At 41.0% G+C, this 20,702-nt stretch overlaps 2 protein-coding genes across 6 annotated transcripts in view; one reads left to right on the forward strand and one right to left on the reverse strand.

The window, feature by feature from the left end:
• RAB22A (RAB22A, member RAS oncogene family) overlaps window positions 1-20,702 on the reverse strand; it is a 94,930-nt gene that overhangs the window by 67,239 nt on the left and 6,989 nt on the right. For both annotated transcript variants that reach the window (XM_077113118.1, XM_077113109.1), the window contains exons 2-3: window positions 4,479-4,543; window positions 2,042-2,247 (exon numbers count right to left, since the gene is read on the reverse strand). In XM_077113118.1, the coding sequence (XP_076969233.1) occupies window positions 2,042-2,110 (69 nt within the window). In that variant the 5' untranslated portion in view covers window positions 2,111-2,247; window positions 4,479-4,543. The remainder of the gene's footprint in view (window positions 1-2,041; window positions 2,248-4,478; window positions 4,544-20,702) is intronic.
• The window catches only part of LOC143644265 (serine/threonine-protein phosphatase 4 regulatory subunit 1-like), a 121,831-nt gene continuing 101,206 nt past the window's right edge, over window positions 78-20,702 (forward strand). For 2 of the 4 annotated variants that reach the window (XM_077113089.1, XM_077113067.1), the window contains exons 1-2: window positions 78-314; window positions 460-504. Coding sequence is in view for 1 of the 4 variants with exons in the window: in XM_077113097.1 (XP_076969212.1) it covers window positions 308-314; window positions 460-504 (52 nt within the window). In the remaining 3 variants the exon portion in view is untranslated. The other 2 variants (XM_077113097.1, XM_077113081.1) reach the window with 2 other exon arrangements.

The raw sequence follows: 20,702 nt of genomic DNA on the forward strand, positions 1-20,702 counted from the left end.
GGCGGCCGCTGTTCGTCGGTCCTTGGCGCAGCCCGTCCGCCGCCAGCCGCGCGGCACCCGCTTCAGCAGCCAGAACCGTGCCACGGCCTCCGAGGCGCTGCTGCCGCCGCCATCTTGAGACGCCGGCCGGGTCACCTGACCTCCCCGCCCACCTCGGCAGCCACCTTCGCCGCGAGGGAGGGGGCCGGGCCGGAGCGGAAAGGCTCCCAGAGAAGCGCGAGCCGGGGGGCGGGGCCGCGTGGCCCCGCCCCCTAGACCGCAGGCCGGGTCTTTAGAGCTCCGGCCCCGCCTCCAGGCCCATCCCAAGATGGCGGGTAAGTGGGGCTGGGGCTACCCTGACGGCCACCTCCCCCTTCCCAGCCGGGATCCCCCGCGGGGTCCGGGGAGTTCCCCGCCCGCCCGCCCCCGTCCCCGCCTGCCGTGTCCGCCTGGTAATTCCTTGTGTCTCTTGGTTTTCAGAGATCCCCTTGTACTTTGTGGACTTGCGGGATGACTTGGACGACTGTAAGTAACAGTTGGGGCGTCTCCGCCCCTCCCCGGGACTTTCTCACAGAACTCGGGGTGAACGGAACGCGGGGTTGACTACGGACTAGGCCCTCGGTGTTGGGACCAGAACAGCGGGACCCCGAACTGAGTTGATCCACACATGTTGCGGTCCCTCCTCATTGGGAGTGGGGGCCCGGACTGAGGATGGGGAGTCCTCCCCTCTGGGGTAGAGGAGTTTTTGTGGAGGTAATGGGAAGACTTTGACTTCCTGTCACTTTCTTTCTTTTCCTCCTCCTTCAGCTCCCCGGGAAGGGCGGGATGGGGCATCCCAAGTCCTGATCGACGGCGCGGAGGGAGGAAGGTGCCGCCGCCTTAGAGGTGCTAGCATCCCCCGGAGAGACTAGGCGTTTTCCCCGGGACTTTTCCGAGTGCCGGAGCTTAGCAGGTCTCTCTCTTGCCCGCGGCAGAGTGGCACAGACTTCTCAAGCCACCTGGCACTTAATCCGAGGTTGATCCCATAGGTTCTGCATTTCATGAGTGGGTCTCTTCAACTTGTCCCTTTCTGTGCTCTTCTTTCTTTGGAATCACTTTAAGGGCTGACGGCTGGGTGAGAGATTATCCTGGAAATGCAAGTTCCGGTTTTGTGGTGTATGAAACAATTCCTTTCCGTTCAATAAACACTTCTTGAGCACTGACTTGTTATAGGGCAAACCATATGCCGGGCACTGGACATACAAAGATGAACCAGAAGGAATGGCCTCAGAGAACTCATGGGTTGAGGGAAGGGCACACTTGTCAATATAAAATTACCAGACCTTGAGATGCTTCTTAGTGAAAGACACTTGGACAAGTCATCGTGATACTTAATATTAATTGGGAGTACAGATTTCCTCTCATCTTCTTTGCCCCCGTCTGCAAGTTTCCCAATAAAAGTTGGTGTTTGTTGAAACTAGGCCAGGCAGGCATTAAACGCTTTATACACATTTTCTCTTTTAAAGTAGCGTGACACTTGCAGAGGAAATACAGGCCAATGATTACGAACATGGGTTCTGGAGTCAGATACCAGGGGTGAAGCCCAGGGTCACCATTTAGTGGCTGGGTGATCCTCGGCAGGTCTTTCCATCACTCTGAGCATCAGTGAGCCCATCTGTAAAAAGGGTACACTAGTGGCCCACCATAGAAGACTGTTTTGGGAATTAGATGAATAAAGACGTTAGCATATAGCCTAGTACATAATAAACTCTCATAAATAATGGCTGCTGTTATTATCGCTTAATATTATTAATATTAACATCTATTGAACAGCATTGAGCCAGGCTCAGTATAGGCCTCGGGCTTACAGAGCTGAACATTCCAGCTAGTGGGCATTCCAGAATCAAAGGAAATCCACATTGTCAATGGTAAACATCGGTGAGTTGTTCTCAGGATGTCTCATTCCTAAGTTTGATATTTGTCCTGGCTGGGAAAGCCGATTTCTATCTTTCTGGGTTATCTAATAAACTACCCCAAACTTAGTGGCTTAACCAGGTGGTGCTTCTGTTTTAGGTGGTCTCACCTGGGACATTGAGAAGACTGGAAGGCTCAAAATGGCTTCCATCACTTGGGGGCATATGGTCCTGGTCATTGACTGGGAGAACCACTGGGCCTTTTGGCCAGGGCCTGGGTTCTCTTCTGGGTGATTTTTCCACTTGGCTAGTTTGGGCTTTTCTCACAGCATGGCAGCTGCAGGGTAATTGGGCCTCTTTTCTGGCAGCTTACTTCCTGCAGAAAGAAAGTAAGTAGGAAAAAAATTGTCATTTTACTTTGACTCTATTTGAACAAATTTTGGGTGTTTAAGACTTGTAATAAACAAGACTTTAAATATTCTGTAGTAGACAGCTGGAAGGTTGCCCCAATAAGGAAGGAAGCCACTATTATGGCTCTAAATGTACTTATGCCAAGGCTCTTGGGGCTAGGTTGGAGGCTACAGGTGCTACACCTTATGACTTTCCAATATCATTGATCTAATAGCCATCGTATGGGGACCTCCCTGCACTATTTAGGCTGCCCTAGTTCCTGCCCTTACACCTTAACTGTGTTGGTGTTTGGGAGGCATCATCACATCGTGGTGGCAGCAAAAACCCTGAAGTCCTGTCACCCACCTCTTTGCTTTCCTGCATTTTGAGCCTTGTCAGCTTGGGCAGGCCGTTTAACTCACTCTGTTCGATTTCTTCATCTGGAAAGTGGAATAGAATAGCAGCTGCCTCATATGACTGGTGTGAGGATTAGATAGAATAATACGTGCAAGTGTTGAGCGCAGAGTCTGGCACAGTGAGTCTTGTATTCAATGACTTGATCATCAACATCAGCATCATTGTTGCCAGTTTTCATATGACATTTTCTGATTCAATGTTAGCAGCTGATATTCCATGATATAGGTGGCATTATTCCTATTTTACAGATGATGAAACTGAGACTCAGAGAGGTTAAGTAACTTATCAGTGTATTACAGCTTATAAATGGTAGAACTAGCAATCAACCTCTGGTCCTTCTGACTCCTTTTGTTATGCCACACAGAGCAACCTCATAAATAATCTTAACCCTGGGGTAGGGGCATGGGTATAAGTTTGTGTGATATTATGTTTATTATGCTGTTGGGGAGTTTTCGTCTAAATGATGTGATGATCTCTGCATTTAGACTTGTAAGTCTCTTGGGAGGGGATGCAAGTCATCCTGTTTACACCCTGGTGTCCAGCATGATCTAGGTGCTCAATTAATGTTACTGTTACAGTAATGGATTATGAGCTTTGTCTGATTTACTTTGTGATTTTTGATTAAATCTGGTCAATTTAAAAAAGAAGCCAAAATGAATGGTTGCCTTGTTTTTTAAATCATTCAGAGTCTTCGAACCATTGCAGCACAGAAAAGATTTAATTTTCAAGAACTGGCTTATTGAGATGATCTAAGTAATTCCTTCTTTTGCGACCAGAAAGTCTCTGGGATGGCTTGGCATAGTGGTTAGATTGCAGGTGGAAAGAACTGTATTTTATTCCTAAGGAGCTTAGAGGCCTGTGAATGTCTGGGTTTGTTTATATCACGTGGAAACTGAAGAGATGTTACTTTTTGTAAGATTTGCTTGGCCAATAAATAATGCAGATAGATTAAAAAAGAAAAGAAAAAGAAAAAAGGGGAAGGGAATCTATTATAGATACAAAGAGACCTGAAAGACCCATTAGTAAAATACAATATGTGGTCGTATTTGGATTCTTAGTTGAACAGATTAGGTATAAAAAGATGTAATTGAGGCAGTTGGGGAAAAATTGAAAAATTGAGCTTGGACTGGGTATTAGATAATGCTAATAATTATTAATTTTGTCAGATTTGATAAGTGATGTCATGGTTTTGGTCAAAGGGAACAGGCCTTATGTAAGAAGCAAACTGAAATGTTCATGGGTGAAATGATTTGTATTAGGTCTGCCTTCAAATACTGCAACAGACAGTAAAGAGGCAAAAATTTGAGAGGAGGGATAGATGGCAAAAGAACGACTGAATGATGATAATTATCAAAGCCAGATGCTGGGGATGTAGGGTTTATTATACTATTCTCTCTATTTTTGTATATGTTTGAACATTTCCAAAATAAAATATATAAAAAAAAATTAGATGAAAGTTTTACACCAGATCAGATATCTGCAGGAACAGTTGGAAGACTGGATTTCAATCCTGAAGTCAAAAGACTGACTCACAGAATATATTAGTATTTGGGGGATGGTGTGTTTCTTTTCAAATGTTTACTTTTTAAGAGGGATCTATGAAAGTGCTTAGAAGAGGGCATACTTCTATTTATGAGAAATATGAGGTACCAACAAATTCTATCTGTATTTTTGTTGAAAATAGAATTAGTTAAGCCAGTAGAATATAGATAGACTCTTCAGATCTTAAGACTAGCAGCAGCGGTGTATGTTCAAGCTAGAATCAAAGAAATCCTCCAGAGCAAAAATACCTCCATTTACCTGTCCACTTTGTTCCAGATTTGTGAAAATGTTCTGCTCAAGGACCATAGCCAAGCTGCATACCCCTAAAGCAGAGAAACTACATTAATTTGAGCTCTAAACCAAACCATTGAACTTTTCTCCAAACTTAAATCAAAGATTGTCAATTTTTTTATTTTTATAAAACATCAAGTGTAATAGTTTGAACGGGAACTAGTTGAGTATTCTGATTCTTGAGAAGTAGAGTAGAACCCAGACTTCAATTATTTTCTGAATCAGAGATAGGCAGAATTTTTCTGCTAAAGGTCAGATAGTAAATATTTTAGGCTTTGTGAGCCAAAAGGTCGCTGTCACAACTACTCAGCTCTGCTATTGAAACATGAAAGCAGCCATAGACAATAGGTAACTGTATGGATTTGTCTGTGTTCCAGTAAGATCAAGCACAAGGCAGTTGGGCTGGATTTGGCTAGTGGGCCCTAGTTTGCTGACCCTTGCTCTAAATTGAATTTGATTTAATTCAATGAAGAGTCCCTAAATCTGTCGACCAGCTGAGCCGACTTGGTGTGGTTTACTTCCCTCTGGGTTTGGTTAGATGATCTGAGCTTTTTTCTACAACAGTGTATGTTGTGTTGAATAACCCTTGACAAAGCTGCTCAACTTTCGTGTCTCATTTTTCCTCTCTGTGTGTTGGGGATAAAAACCTGTACGTTTTTCCTCCCAGTGGGATGAAGGTGTCAAGGAATAAAAGAGTGGTGGACACAGAATCAACTTTGCTTCCACGCTGATAATTGTAATGTGTTTTCCTTTTGTAACTGTATTTTTCATTTCCTGTGAGATGAATAGATGAACATCAGAAATTCCTTGAAATTGTCTCTGTTCAAAAAAAGAGTTTGGAATGGCTTTTCTCCTCACAAAGTAAGATCTAAACAGAATTTTTGGAACAAAACCAAGCTAATGAAAGAGAAAGTGGTTTGGGCCTTCAAAATACCACTTAGTCTCAGCCCTGATAGGAAAAATAAGAGGCAAGGACAGGAGTTGGTTTCCATGATTGGAAAGTCACCCGTCCATATCCACATAACAAATGTTTCTCCAGCTCCTACAAAGTGCCATCCTGTGTGGAATGGATAAGCCCCGAGTCTACTCTTTTTTTTTTTTTTATCATTTTATTTATTAATTAAAAAAAGAATTAACAAAACAATTAAAAATCATTCCAATCTACATGTACAATCAGTAATTCTTAATAACATCACATAGTTGCATATTCATCATGTCTTAGTACATTTGCATCGATTTAGAAAAAGAAATAAAAAGACAACAGAATAAGAATTAAAACAATAATAGAAAGAAAAAAAAAAAAAACAAAAAACCAAAAACAAAAAACCTATACTTCACATGCAGCTTCATTCACTGTTTTAACATAATTGCATTACACTTGGGTAGTATTGTGCTGTCCATTTCTGAGTTTTTATATCCAGTCCCGTTGTACAGTCTGTATCCCTTCAGCTCCAATTATCCCTTCTCTTTTTTTTTTTTTTTAATTAACGGAAAAAAGAAATTAACCCAACATTTAGAGAGCATACCATTCTACATATGCAATCATTAATTCTTAACATCATCACATAGATGCATGATCATCATTTCTTAGTACATATGCATTGGTTTAGAAGAACTAGCAACATAACCGAAAAAGATATAGAATGTTAATATAGAGAAAAAAATAAAAGTAATAATAGTAAAATCAAAACAAAACAAAACAAAACAAAAACCTCTAGCTCAGATGCAGCTTAATTCAGTGTTTTAACATGATTACTTTACAATTAGGTATTATTGTGCTGTCCATTTTTGAGTTTTTGTATCTAGTCCTGTTACACCATCTGTATCCCTTCAACTCCAATTGGCCATTATCTTACCCTGTTTCTACCTCCTGATGGACTCTGTTATCAAGGACATATTCCAAATTTATTCTCGAATGTCTGTTCACATCAGTGGGACCATACAGTATTTGTCCTTTAGTTTTTGGCTAGACTCGCTCAGCATAATGTTCTCTAGGTCCATCCATGTTAATACATGCTTCATAAGTTTATCCTGTCTTAAAGCTGCATAGTATTCCATCGTATGTATATACCACAGTTTGTTTAGCCCACTCTTCTGTTGATGGAGATTTCGGCTGTTTCCATCTCTTTGCAATTGTAAATAACGCTGCTATAAACATTGGTGTGCAAATGTCCGTTTGTGTCTTTGCCCTTAAGTCCTTTGAGTATATTCCCAGCAATGGTATTGCTGGGTCGTATGGCAATTCTATATTCAGCTTTTTGAGGAACCGCCAAACTGCCTTCCACAGTGGTTGCACCATTTGACATTCCCACCAACAGTGGATAAGTGTGCCTCTTTCTCCGCATCCTCTCCAGCACTTGTCATTTTCTGTTTTGTTGATAATGGCCATTCTGGTGGGTGTGAGATGATATCTCATTGTGGTTTTGATTTGCATTTCTCTAATGGCCAGGGACATTGAGCATCTCTTCATGTGCCTTTTGGCCATTTGTATTTCCTCTTCTGATAGGTGTCTGTTCAAGTCTTTTTCCCATTTTGTAATTGGGTTGGCTGTCTTTTTGTTGTTGAGATGAACAATCTCTTTATAAATTCTGGATACTAGACCTTTATCTGATATATCATTTCCAAATATTGTCTCCCATTGTGAAGGCTGTCTTTCTACTTTCTTGATGAAGTTCTTTGATGCACAAAAGTGTTTAATTTTGAGGAGTTCCCATTTATTTATTTCCTTCTTCAGTGCTCTTGCTTTAGGTTTAAGGTCCATAAAACCGCCTCCAGTTGTCAGATCCATAAGATATCTCCCAACATTTTCCTCTAACTGTTTTATGGTCTTAGACCTAATGTTTAGATCTTTGATCCCTTTTGAGTTAACTTTTGTATAGGGTGTGAGAGATGGGTCTTCTTTCATTCTTTTGCATATGGATATCCAGTTCTCTAGGCACCATTTATTGAAGAGACTGCTCTGTCCCAGGTGAGTTGGCTTGACTGCCTTATCAAAGATCAAATGTCCATAGATGAGAGGGTCTATATCTGAGCACTCTATTCGATTCCATTGGTAGATATATCTATCTTTATGCCAATACCATGCTGTTTTGACCACTGTGGCTTCATAATATGCCTTAAAGTCAGGCAGCGCGAGACCTCCAGCTTCGTTTTTTTTCCTCAAGATGCTTTTAGCAATTCGGGCACCCTGCCCTTCCAGATAAATTTGCTTATTGGTTTTTCTATTTCTGAAAAATAAGTTGTTGGGATTTTGATTGGTATTGCATTGAATCTGTAAATCAATTTAGGTAGGATTGACATCTTAACTATATTTAGTCTTCCAATCCATGAACACGGTATGCCCTTCCATCTATTTAGGTCTTCTGTGATTTCTTTTAGCAGTTTTTTGTAGTTTTCTTTATATAGGTTTTTTGTCTCTTTAGTTAAATTTATTCCTAGGTATTTTATTGTTTTAGTTGCAATTGTAAATGGGATTCGTTTCTTGATTTCCCCCTCAGCTTGTTCATTGGTAGTGTATAGAAATGCTACAGATTTTTGAATGTTGATCTTGTAACCTGCTACTTTGCTGTACTCATTTATTAGCTCTAGTAGTTTTGTTGTGGATTTTTCCGGGTTTTCGACGTATAGTATCATATCGTCTGCAAACAGTGATAGTTTTACTTCTTCCTTTCCAATTTTGATGCCTTGTATTTCTTTTTCTTGTCTAATTGCTCTGGCTAGAACCTCCAACACAATGTTGAATAATAGTGGTGATAGTGGACATCCTTGTCTTGTTCCTGATCTTAGGGGGAAAGTTTTCAATTTTTCCCCATTGAGGATGATATTAGCTGTGGGTTTTTCATATATTCCCTCTATCATTTTAAGGAAGTTCCCTTGTATTCCTATCTTTTGAAGTGTTTTCAACAGGAAAGGATGTTGAATCTTGTCGAATGCCTTCTCTGCATCAATTGAGATGATCATGTGATTTTTCTGCTTTGATTTGTTGATATGGTGTATTACATTAATTGATTTTCTTATGTTGAACCATCCTTGCATACCTGGGATGAATCCTACTTGGTCATGATGTATAATTCTTTTAATGTGTTGTTGGATACGATTTGCTAGAATTTTATTGAGAATTTTTGCATCTGTATTCATTAGAGAGATTGGTCTGTAGTTTTCTTTTTTTGTAATATCTTTGCCTTGTTTTTGGTATGAGGGTGATGTTGGCTTCATAGAATGAATTAGGCAGTTTTCCCTCCACTTCGATTTTTTTGAAGAGTTTGAGGAGAATTGGTACTAATTCTTTCTGGAACGTTTGGTAGAATTCACATGTGAAGCCATCTGGTCCTGGACTTTTCTTTTTAGGAAGCTTTTGAATGACTAATTCAATTTCTTTACTTGTGATTGGTTTGTTGAGGTCATCTATGTCTTCTTGAGTCAAAGTTGGTTGTTCATGTCTTTCCAGGATCCTGTCCATTTCATCTAAATTGTTGTATTTATTAGCGTAAAGTTGTTCATAGTATCCTGTTATTACCTCCTTTATTTCTGTGAGGTCAGTAGTTATGTCTCCTCTTCCATTTCTGATCTTATTTATTTGCATCCTCTCTCTTCTTCTTTTTGTCAATCTTCATAGGGGCCCGTTAATCTTATTGATTTTCTCATAGAACCAACTTCTGGTCTTATTGATTTTCTCTACTGTTTTCATATTTTCAATTTCATTTATTTCTGCTCTGATCTTTGTTATTTCTTTCCTTTTGCTTGCTTTGGGATTAGTTTGCTGTTCTTTCTCCAGTTCTTCCAATTGAACAATTAATTCCTGCATTTTTGCCTTTTCTTCTTTTCTGATATAGGCATTTAGGGCAATAAATTTCCCTCTTAGCACTGCCTTTGCTGCATCCCATAAGTTTTGATATGTTGTGTTTTCATTTTCATTTGCCTCGAGGTATTTACTAATTTCTCTTGCAATTTCTTCTTTGACCCACTCGTTGTTTAAGAGTGTGTTGTTGAGCCTCCACGTATTTGTGAATTTTCTGGCAGTCCGCCTATTATTGATTTCCAACTTCATTCCTTTATGATCCGAGAAAGTGTTGTGTATGATTTCAATCTTTTTAAATTTGTTAAGACTTGCTTTGTGACCCAGCATATGGTCTATCTTTGAGAATGATCCATGAGCACTTGAGAAAAAGGTGTATCCTGCTGTTGTGGGATGTAATGTCCTATAAATGTCTGTTAAGTCTAGCTCCTTTATAGTAATATTCAGATTCTCTATTTCTTTATTGATCCTCTGTCTAGATGTTCTGTCCATTGATGAGAGTGGGGAATTGAAGTCTCCAACTATTATGGTATTAGTGTCTATTTCCCTTTTCAGTGTTTGCAGTGTATTCCTCACGTATTTTGGGGCATTGTGGTTCGGTGCATAAATATTTATGATTGTTATGTCTTCTTGTTTAATTGTTCCTTTTATTAGTATATAGTGTCCATCTTTATCTCTTTTAACTGTTTTACATTTGAAGTCTAACTTGTTGGATATTAGTATAGCCACTCCTGCTATTTTCTGGTTGTTATTTACATGAAATACCTTTTCCCAACCTTTCACTTTCAACCTATGTTTATCTTTGGGTCTAAGATGTGTTTCCTGTAGACAGCAAATAGAAGGATCCTGTTTTTTAATCCATTCTGCCAATCTATGTCTTTTGATTGGGGCATTCAGTCCATTAACATTTAGTGTTATTACTGTTTGGATAATATTTTCCTCTACCATTTTGCCTTTTGTATTATATATATCATATCTGATTTTCCTTCTTTCTACACTCTTCTCCATACCTCTCTCTTCTGTCTTTTTGTATCTGACTCTAGTGCTCCCTTTAGTATTTCTTGCAGAGCTGGTCCCTTGGTCACAAATTCTCTCAGTGACTTTTTGTCTGAGAATGTTTTAATTTCTCCCTCATTTTTGAAGGACAATTTTGCTGGATATAGGAGTCTTGGTTGGCAGTTTTTCTCTTTTAGTAATTTAAATATATCATCCCACTGTCTTCTAGCCTCCATGGTTTCTGCTGAGAAATCTACACATAGTCTTATTGGGTTTCCCTTGTATGTGATGGATTGTTTTTCTCTTGCTGCTTTCAAGATCCTCTCTTTCTCTTTGACCTCTGACATTCTAACTAGTAAGTGTCTTGGAGAACGCCTATTTGGGTCTAATCTCTTTGGGGTACGCTGCACTTCTTGGATCTGTAATTTTAGGTCTTTCATAAGAGTTGGGAAATTTTCAGTGAAAATTTCTTCCATTAGTTTTTCTCCTCCTTTTCCCTTCTCTTCTCCTTCTGGGACACCCACAACACGTATATTTGTGCGGTTCATATTGTCCTTGAGTTCCCTGATACCCTGTTCAAATTTTTCCATTCTTTTCCCGATAGTTTCTGTTTGTTTTTGGAATTCAGATGTTCCATCCTCCAAATCACTAATTCTATCTTCTGTCTCTTTGAATCTATCATTGTAGGTATCCATTGTTTTTTCTATCTTTTCTACTTTGTCCTTCACTTCCATAAGTTCTGTGATTTGTTTTTTCAGTTTTTCTATTTCTTCTTTATGTTCAGCCCATGTCTTCTTCATGTCCTCCCTCAATTTATCGATTTCGTTTTTGAAGAGGTTTTCCATTTCTGTTCGTATATTTAGCATTAGTTGTCTCAGCTCCTGTATCTCATTTGAACTATTGGTTTGTTCCTTTGACTGGGCCATATTTTCAATTATTTGAGCATGATCCGTTATCTTCTGTTGGCGTCTGCGCATTTAGACAGATTTCCCTGGGTATTGGATCCAAAAGTTTGGAAGATTTTCCTGTGAAATCTCTGGGTTCTGTTTTTCTTATCCTGCCCAGTAGGTGGCGCTCGTGGCACACGTTTGTCTGTGGGTCCCACCAGTAAAAGGTGCTGTGGGACCTTAAACTTTGGAAAACTCTCGCCGTCCGGGGGGTTCGCTAGCCGAAGCGGCTTGAGCCGGCCCGGGGTCCGAACGCAGGGAGGGTTGCTGGTCGCCGCAGCCCGGGAAAGAGCCCGTCCGAATTTCCTAGTCGGCCCTGGGCGACAAGCGTGGTGGGAGGGCGCCAGCAGCAGTGGCCCGCCAGGGAGAGTGCACGTTCCCCGGGAGTCACGGGATTGGAAGGGGCCTCCCCCACCCGTCACCGTTCTCTGTGGCCTGGGGGTTTCCGATCCAATTCTCTCAGTTGGTCCGGGGGGCCGCACGTGGTGTGGGCGCCAGCCGCCTTGGTTTCAGGGGACCACCTCTCCAATTCTCCCAGCCGGCCGGGAAGGGGGAAGGGAGTAACTCTGGCCGCTTGCCGCCCCGCCTGGTGAAGCCCGCGCGCCTCGGCGATCTCACCCAAGCTGCTTCTCTTAGCCAGCCAGCTGTTCCAGGATGGGGTACGCTGTCTTTTTTATCTCTGTTGTGGCTTTGGGCGCTTTCTGTATCGTTTCTACTCCCCTAGTAGCTGTCCTGGAGAAGAAACTAAGATCCGCGCGTCTTACTAAGCCGCCATCTTCCAGGAAGTCCCGAGTCTACTCTTGAGAGCTAGGGGAGGTGGATGCGAAAGGATGGCTCAGAACACAGCTTGCCAGCAGCCGAAATGCTAGTAAAGAGCTTGGGCAGTAAGAAGACTGAGTGCTTCAATTTGCCAGGAATGGAAGTGAAAGGCCTCTATGGGAAAGTGCCCTCTGAGTTGGGCCAGGCAAAGAAAGCTATGGGTCTTTCAGGAAGAGAGAGCTGTGTGCAAAGGCAGAGTTATGAGAGGATCTGGTCTGCCTAGGGCCTGGCGGGAGGGTTGGAGAGTTGAGAGTAAGGGGTGTATAACAGGAAGGGATGGGAGATAGGATTTGAACCTATTAGTGAAGAATTTCCTTCACCCCAAAGGGGATAGTGCTTAATACAGGAAGTAGGAAGGAGGCCCTAGAGATTTTGCCCAAACTTCCATCTTAGGAAGATAAAACAGACAGTGGTAGAAAACCTACCATTTGTTAGTAATTTATAATGTGCCAAGCTCTGTGCTAAGTGCTCCTACTATGTGAACTCAATTACAAACACTCTTGAGGCAGATATTTTTAACCCCATTTTCTAGCTGAGCAAGGATCATAGGGCATAGTAAGTAACTTACCCAAAATAACAAAGCTAGCAAATGATAGAGGGGAAATTTTAACCCAGGCAGTCTGGCTGCAGAATGTATGCATTTAGCCACTGTACTTTGGAGGATCCATTCATTCAGGTGACTAATATTTATTAAGGACCTGTAAGTCTCAGGCACTACTAGCACAAGTGAATAAATCAAACCCAGTTTCTGCCATCAGAGAGCTTTCAGTACAGTGGTAGATAAACATTAAACCAGTAAACATAAATAAATGAGGTGCTCATTTCAGGTGCTCTGAAGAACAGGTGCCAGGAGGGTGTGATTGGAAATGCTAGGACAGTGTTGGGTGGGTTGATGGGGGTGCTACTTGACACTAGGGGTCTAGAGAAGGTTTCTTTGAAGCACCAAGAGCTGTTGTTGAGATATGAACGGTAAGGTGGAGGTGGTCACAGGAAGGCCAGAAAAACCATCCCAGATACAGTGAACTGTAGGGTCAGGGTCCTGAGGTAGGAATGAGCGCATGATTGTTTGTCTGAAAATGTTTTAATTTCTCCCTCATTTTTGAAGGACAATTTTGCTGGATATAGAATTCTTGGTTGGCAGTTTTTCTCTTTTAGTAATTTAAATATATCATCCCACTGTCTTCTTGCCTCCATGGTTTCTGCTGAGAAATCTATGCATAGTCTTATTGGGCTTCCCTTGTATGTGATGGATTGCTTTTCTCTTGCTGCTTTCAAGATTCTCTTTTCTCTTTGACTTCTGACATTCTGATTAGTAAGTGTCTTGGAGTATGTCTACTTGAATCTATTCTCTTTGGGATACGCTGCACTTCTTGGATCTGTAACTTTAAGTATTTCATAAGAGTTGGGAAATTTTCAGTGATCATTTCCTCCATTAGTTTTTCTCCTCCTTTTCCCTTCTCTTCTCTAACACATACATTCGTGCGTTTCATACTGTCCTTCAATTCCCTGAGTCCCTGCTCATATTTTTCCATTTTTTCCCTATATTTTCTTTTTCTTGTCAGATTTCAGATGTTCTGTCCTCCAGTTCACTAATCCTATCTTCTGCCTCTTGAAATCTACCATTGTAGGTTTCCATTGTCTTTTTCATCTCTTCTACTGTGCCTTTCATTCCCATAAGTTCTGTGATTTGTTTTTTCAGATTTTCGATTTCTTTTTTTGTTCATTCCTTGCCTTCTTTATATCCTCCCTCAATTCATTGTTTGGTTTTTGATGAGTTTTCCACGTCTGTTTGTATAGTCTGAATTAATTGTTTCAATTCCTGTATCTCATTTGAATTGTTGGTTTGTTCCTTTGACTGGACCCTATCTTCAATTTTCCTGGTGTGATTCGTTATTTTTTGCTGGTGTCTAGGCATGTAATTACCATAATTAGTTTATTCTGGAGATTGTTTTCACTTCTTTTACCTAGGGTTTTCTTGCTGGATGAATTTGTTGTCTATCTGTTCTTTGACATTCAGTTCAGCTTTTTTCTAGACCTCTAGCTTAGGTTTTGTTTAACAGAGGAGAATTTTTCAGCTCTTGTTTCTTGCCTTGCCTGTATGGTGCCTTTTCCCCCTCCACCCTTAGGAGGGTCTACTTAGGTATTATAGACCCCAGCCGGATTTTCCCAGACTAAACTGTCCTCCTATCAGGAGAAAAGAGGCACCTGCACTGGTTTTCCCTGAGGGTGAGACCCAGCAGGTTAAAAGACTTTCCTGTGAAGTCTCTGGACTCTGTTTTTCTTATCCTGCCTGGTGTGTGGCACTTGTCTGCCTGCAGGTCCCACCAGCATAAGGTGATGTGATGCCTTTAACTTTGGTGGACTCTCCCTGCTGGGGTTGTGGTGGAGACGGAGGAGAGGTTGTAGACTGGCTTTAATGGCTTCAAATTACCAAGCCCTGGTGTCTGAATTCCTTGAGGGAGGGATTCCACCTGAGTTGGGCTTCACCCCTCCCCTGGGGAAGGCTCAGTTTCCAGACAAGTCCTCAAATGAGCTTGTTTCTGCCTATGTCTGGGGCAGTTGCAGCCTGAGAAGCCCTGCTGTTGTATCCAAAGGCAGTCAAGCCTTTGTAGAAACACAGCCACAAAAACCTCTGTTTCTTTTTTTTTTTTCTTTTTCCATTAGCCCTGCCCCCTTGGCACTGGGGCAAAAATGTGCAACCTCTACTTTGACCAGGTTCAGCTGAGCTGGGGGCCTATTTTTAGTAGTCAGAATTTGTGAATTAATTCCACACATGAAGCTTAGTTGCGCTCAGCCCCTGCTGCTGGTAAAGTCTCTTTCCTTTCCCCTTTGGGAAGCAGCCTGTGGGGGAGGGGCACCGGCAGCAGCGGCTTGGGGAAGTCACGGTTCTGGGGGCACTCGCAGCCGGTCCAGCTGGTCCAGACGGGTACGCTGTGTGTCCGGTCACTGACTGTTCTGTACTGTTCTGTACTGTTTCTGGTTATTTAGTAGTTGTTCTGGAGGACAAACTAAAACCAGCACATTACTAAGCCACCATCTTGGGCCAGAAGCCCTCCCCTATTTCTTTTTTTTTTTTATTAATTAAAAAAAGAATTAACAAAACAATTAGAAATCATTCCAATCTACATGTACAATCAGTAATTCTTAATAACATCACATAGTTGCATGTTCATCATTTCTTAGTACATTTGCATCAATTTAGAAAAAGAAATAAAAAGACAACAGAATAAGAATTAAAACAATAATAGAAAGAAAAAAAAACAAAAAAAACAAAAACAAAAAACCTATTCCTCACATGCAGCTTCATTCAGTGTTTTAATATAATTGCATTACAATTGGGTAGTATTGTGCTGTCCATTTCTGAGTTTTTATATCCAGTCCCGTTGTACAGTCTGTATCCCTTCATCTCCAATTATCCCTTCTCTTTTTTTTTTTTTAATTAACGGAAAAAAAGAAATTAACCCAACATTTAGAGATCATACCATTCTACACATGCAATCATTAATTCTTAACATCATCACATAGATGCATGATCATCATTTCTTAGTACATTTGCATTGGTTTAGAAGAACTAGCAACATAACCAAAAAAGATATAGAATGTTAATATAGAGAAAAAAATAAAAGTAATAATAGTAAAATCAAAACAAAACAAAACAAAACAAAACAAAAACCTATAGCTCAGATGCAGCTTCATTCAGTGTTTTAACATGATTACTTTACAATTAGGTATTATTGTGCTGTCCATTTTTGAGTTTTTGTATCTAGTCCTGTTGCACAGTCTGTATCCCTTCAGCTTCAATTACCCATTGTCTTACCCTGTTTCTAACTCCTGCTGAACTCTGTTACCAATGACATATTTCAAGTTTATTCTCGAATGTCCGTTCACATCAGTGGGACCATACAGTATTTGTCCTTTAGTTTTTGGCTGGATTCACTCAGCATAATATTCTCTAGGTCCATCCATGTTATTACATGGTTCATAAGTTTATCTTGTCTTAAAGCTGAATCCATTCTGCCATTCTATGTCTTTTGATTGGGAAATTCAGTCCATTAACTTTTAGTGTTATTACTGTTTGGATAATATTTTCCTCTACCATTTTGGCTTTTGTATTATATATATCATATCTGATTTTCCTTCTTTCTACACTTTACTCCATACCTCTCTCTTCTGTCTTTTCGTATCTGACTCTAGTGCTCCCTTTAGTATTTCTTGCAGAGCTGGTCTCTTGGTCACAAATTCTCTCAGTGACTTTTTGTCTATAAATGTTTTAATTTCTCCTTCATTTTTGAAGGACAATTTTGCTGGATATAGGAGTCTTGGTTGGCAGTTTTTCTCTTTTAGTGATTTAAATATATCATCCCACTGTCTTCTAGCTTCCATGGTTTCTGCTGAGAAATCTACACATAGTCTTATTGGGTTTCCCTTGTATGTGATGGATTGTTTTTCTCTTGCTGCTTTCAAGATCCTCTCTTTCTCTTTGACCTCTGACATTCTAACTAGTAAATGTCTTGGAGAACGCCTATTTGGGTCTATTCTCTTTGGGGTGCGCTGCACTTCTTGGATCTGTATATTTAGGTCTTTCATAAGAGTTGGGAAATTTTCAGTGATAATTTCTTCCATTAGTTTTTCTCCTCCTTTTCCCTTCTCTTCTCCTTCTGGGACACCCACAACACGTATATTTGTGCGCTTCATATTGTCATTCAGTTCCCTGATTCCCTGCTCAAGTTTTTCCATTCTTTTCCCTATAGTTTCTGTTTCTTTTTGGAATTCAGTTGTTCCATCCTCCAGTTCACTAATTGTAGCTTCTGTCTCTTTAGATCTACCATTGTAGGTATCCATTGTTTTTTCCATTTTTTCTTCTTTGTCCTTCACTCCCACAAGTTCTGTGATTTGTTTTTTCAGATTTTCTATTTCTTCTTTTTGTTCAGCCCATATCTTCTTCATGTCCTCCCTCAATTTATTGATTTGGTTTTTGAAGAGTTTTTCCATTTCTGTTCGTATATTCAGCATTAGTTGTCTCAGCTCCTGTATCTCATTTGAACTATTGGTTTGTTCCTTTGATTGGGCCATATCTTCAATTTTCCGAGCGTCATCCATTATTTTCTGCTGGTGTCTGGGCATTTGATCAGATCTCCCTGGGTGTGGGACCCAGCTGGTTGAAAGGTTTTTCTGTGGAATCTCTGGGCTCTGTTTTTCTTTTCCTGCCCAGTAGGTGGCGCTCGTGGCGGTCGTTTGTCTGCGGGGCAGTCGGCCCGGGAAACCGCGCGTGGAGGCGGGGGTCGCTGGCCGTGGCTTGGGGGAGTGCCGGTCCAAATTGCCCAGCTGGCCCGAGACGCCAAGCGTGACGGGAGGGCCCCGCTATCCAATGTTCCCAGTCAGACCGGGGAGCCACGTGCGTGGAGGGGACCCCAGACGCCAGCCACCCCAGCCGGGAAAACGTGCACCCCTCGGGTATCTCACAGCAGTGGATTCTCCCTACCCGTTCAGCCGTTCCAGAATGGGGTACGCTGTCTTTTTTGGTCTCTGTCATGACTCCGGGAGCTGTTTTGTATTGTTTCTGTTTCTTTAGTTGCTTTTCTGGAGGAGGAACTAAGACCCGCGCGTCTTACTAAGCCGCCATCTTCTCCGGAAGCCCCTATTTCTTTTTATGCCATATGTTTTACTCATCTGTTGATAAGGTAGATAAAAGGAGCATTAGACACAAGGTTTTCACAATCACACAGTCATATTGTGAAAGCTTTATCAATATATATCATCTTCAAGAAGCATGGCTACTGGAACACAGCTCTACATTTTCAGGCAATTCCCTCCAGCCTCTCCATTACATCTTGACTAACAAGGTGATATCTAGTTAATGCGTAAGAATGACCTCTAGGATATCCTCTTGACTCTGTTTGGAATCTCTGAGCCATTGACACTATTTTGTCTCATTTCCCTCTTCCCCCTTTTGGTCCAGAAGGTTTTCTCAATCCCTTGATGCTGAGTCTCACCTCATTCTGGGATATCTGTCCCATTTTGCCAGGAAAGTCCACACCCCTGTCATGTCCCACATAGACACAGGGAGGGCGGTGAGTTTGCTTGTTGTGTTGGCTGGAGAGAGAGGCCACATCTGAGCAACAAAAGAGGTTCTCTTGCGGGTAACTCTTAGGCCTAATTTTAACTAGGCTTGACCTATCCTTGGTGGGGTTAAGTTTCATATGAACAAACCCCGAGATTGGGGACTCAGCCTATTGCTTTGGTTATCTGCACTGCTTGTGAGAATATCAAGAATTCTCCACTTGAGGAGTTGAATTTTCCAAACCCTTTCGCACCATTCCCTGAAGGGGACTTTGCAAATACTTTTGTATTGAGTGCTCAAATCCCTCTAGAATTTATTGGGGCATCATTCTGGACAAACCAACAAAATCTCATGCTCTGCTCCAGGTTCCGTGTACTTATGATGTTCAATTAAACTATCTACATAAGTTATATTAGAAAATGCACTAGTCAAAATATGAATTTTGTACCAAATAAACATTTGTGACAGTTAATTTTGAGGTGCTTGAAGGAGATCCTGTGATCCTCTCCATCTAGGAGATCATTGAAAGTCTTCTTGTTTCAGAGCACAGTTGGAAATGAAGATTAGATTTGAGAGTTGTTAGTTATCAGTGGGAGCTGGGAACATGGTAATAGTTGAAAGCCTCAGGAGGTAGATGTTGTAGAAGAAGATAGAGGGTAGGATTCCTGGGGAGCAGCAGCTTCTAGTAGTTAGCTGTGGAGATCAAACACCCCATAGACACCATCTTTGTCAGATGCCATGGAAGGGTCAGGTAAAATGGGGACCACAGACAAGCCATGGGCTTTAGTGTTAGAAGGTCTTCAGTGACCTCAGTGAGAGAGTCTTAAAATGTAGCCAGAAAGCAGAAGCTGGGTGGGAGCTAATTGGAAAGGCTTGGGAGTTGAGGCAAAACAGGCTGTAGTCTAGTAGCTCAGTTGTTATTTATTGAAAACCCACTGCATTCCAGGCACTGGCTGGACATTGGGCACTTTAGGGAATAGTCACTGCCCTTGGTGAATTAGAACTTAGCCTGGAATTGCAGACTCTTTCTAGAATCTAGAGGGTTGGAGAGGTTGATGTCACTTGTTTTTCATTCTAGGAAAAGCCCCAAACATGTTTGTGTTATTTGTATCTACTCTGAAAATGTTAAAAAAAAAAAAGGGGGGGTTTGGATGACCCAACAATTCCATTCTTGGTTATATGCCCAACAGAAAAGTGAACATTGTTCTCAAAAAGACATGTTCATAGGAGCACTGTTCAGAATGTACTCAAATGTCCATCACAAGTACAAAGGAAAATAAACTGTGGTATGTTCATGTGATGGAAAACTATGCAGCTATAAGAAAGAATGATCTCCGATTCTACTCAACAATTTGGATGAATTTCTTAAACATAATGAGTACCTTTTGGGGTACCTAGTGCATAATTCTATTTATAGAAAGTGCAAAGTCTTTATAGGAAGTGCTAATCTAAGCTGTTAGAAGACAGGAAATTGTTTCCTTTGTGGGGTGCTAGTAAGTGGAAGGGAGCTTGGGGGGCTTTGGAGATGCTGGTAAAGGTCTCCTTGATCTGTGTGCTGGCTACACAGGTGTGTTCGGTTTGTAAAAATTCATCATGTGTTACACTTATCACTTACAGTTAGGAACTGAAGTATAATATACTTCAGTTAAAAAAATGGATTTGCAACTGTTCAAATGCTGAAAAAATAGATTTTAAAAATCAAGGCAGGGTGGTGCGATGGTGGCTAAGTGGCAGAATTCTCGCCTGCCATGCTGGAGACTTGGGTTGGATACCTGGTGCCTGCCCATGTAAAAAAATAAAAATAATAAAAATCAAGGGTGGTTCAATGGTAGAATGTTCACCTTCCATGTGGGATACCTGAGTTTAATTCCTCAGACCATATAGACACACACACACACCCCAAAAAAAGATCAAGGCATCAAGTAGAGTTGAGAGGCTATTCTGAAGGCTACTCTTATGCAAACTTCAGCTAGATATTGCTAATTGCCATGGTTTGCCAAACCCCAACCAACATCTTTACTATGAACCCTAAAGAACGTCTAGGGTTCTATCTGAGATTGTACAAAAGTTTTGTGCATTAAGTTTACTTTGCAGAAATCTATAACCTCCAGATGGTTCCTAGGCCAGATGAGTCCTGAAACTCAGGGGCCAGCCAGCCTTTCCAAGGACACCAACTAATTCCATCCCCCTATCCCTTTTCAACATGAAAAGTTAGAATAGACATAGCCCTGATATCCCTAAAGATTGGCAGAAAAATCAAAGGAGAAGAAGGGGTTATAATAGAGAAGTTAGGATTTAACAAATAAGTATGACTGCTGAATCATTATGTTGGTATTTCTTTTAGTTTCCAGTGTCTTGGAGCAGCTAGAAGGGAAAACCTGAAATTGTGAAACTGTAACCCATACCAAATTTTGAAGTCTGTTCTATAACTACTTGTCAAAATGTACTTTGAAATTTATTGCTTTTTTGTATATATCTAGATTTCACAATAAAAAATGTTAAAAAAAAATCAAGGCAAAAGGGATACCACACTGTGGACTGAGAGGAAGGAATCAGTACAGAGGAAAATATCG

Source organism: Tamandua tetradactyla, chromosome 1, assembly GCF_023851605.1.
Source record: "Tamandua tetradactyla isolate mTamTet1 chromosome 1, mTamTet1.pri, whole genome shotgun sequence".
In the NCBI taxonomy this organism is placed as follows: Eukaryota; Metazoa; Chordata; class Mammalia; order Pilosa; family Myrmecophagidae; genus Tamandua; species Tamandua tetradactyla.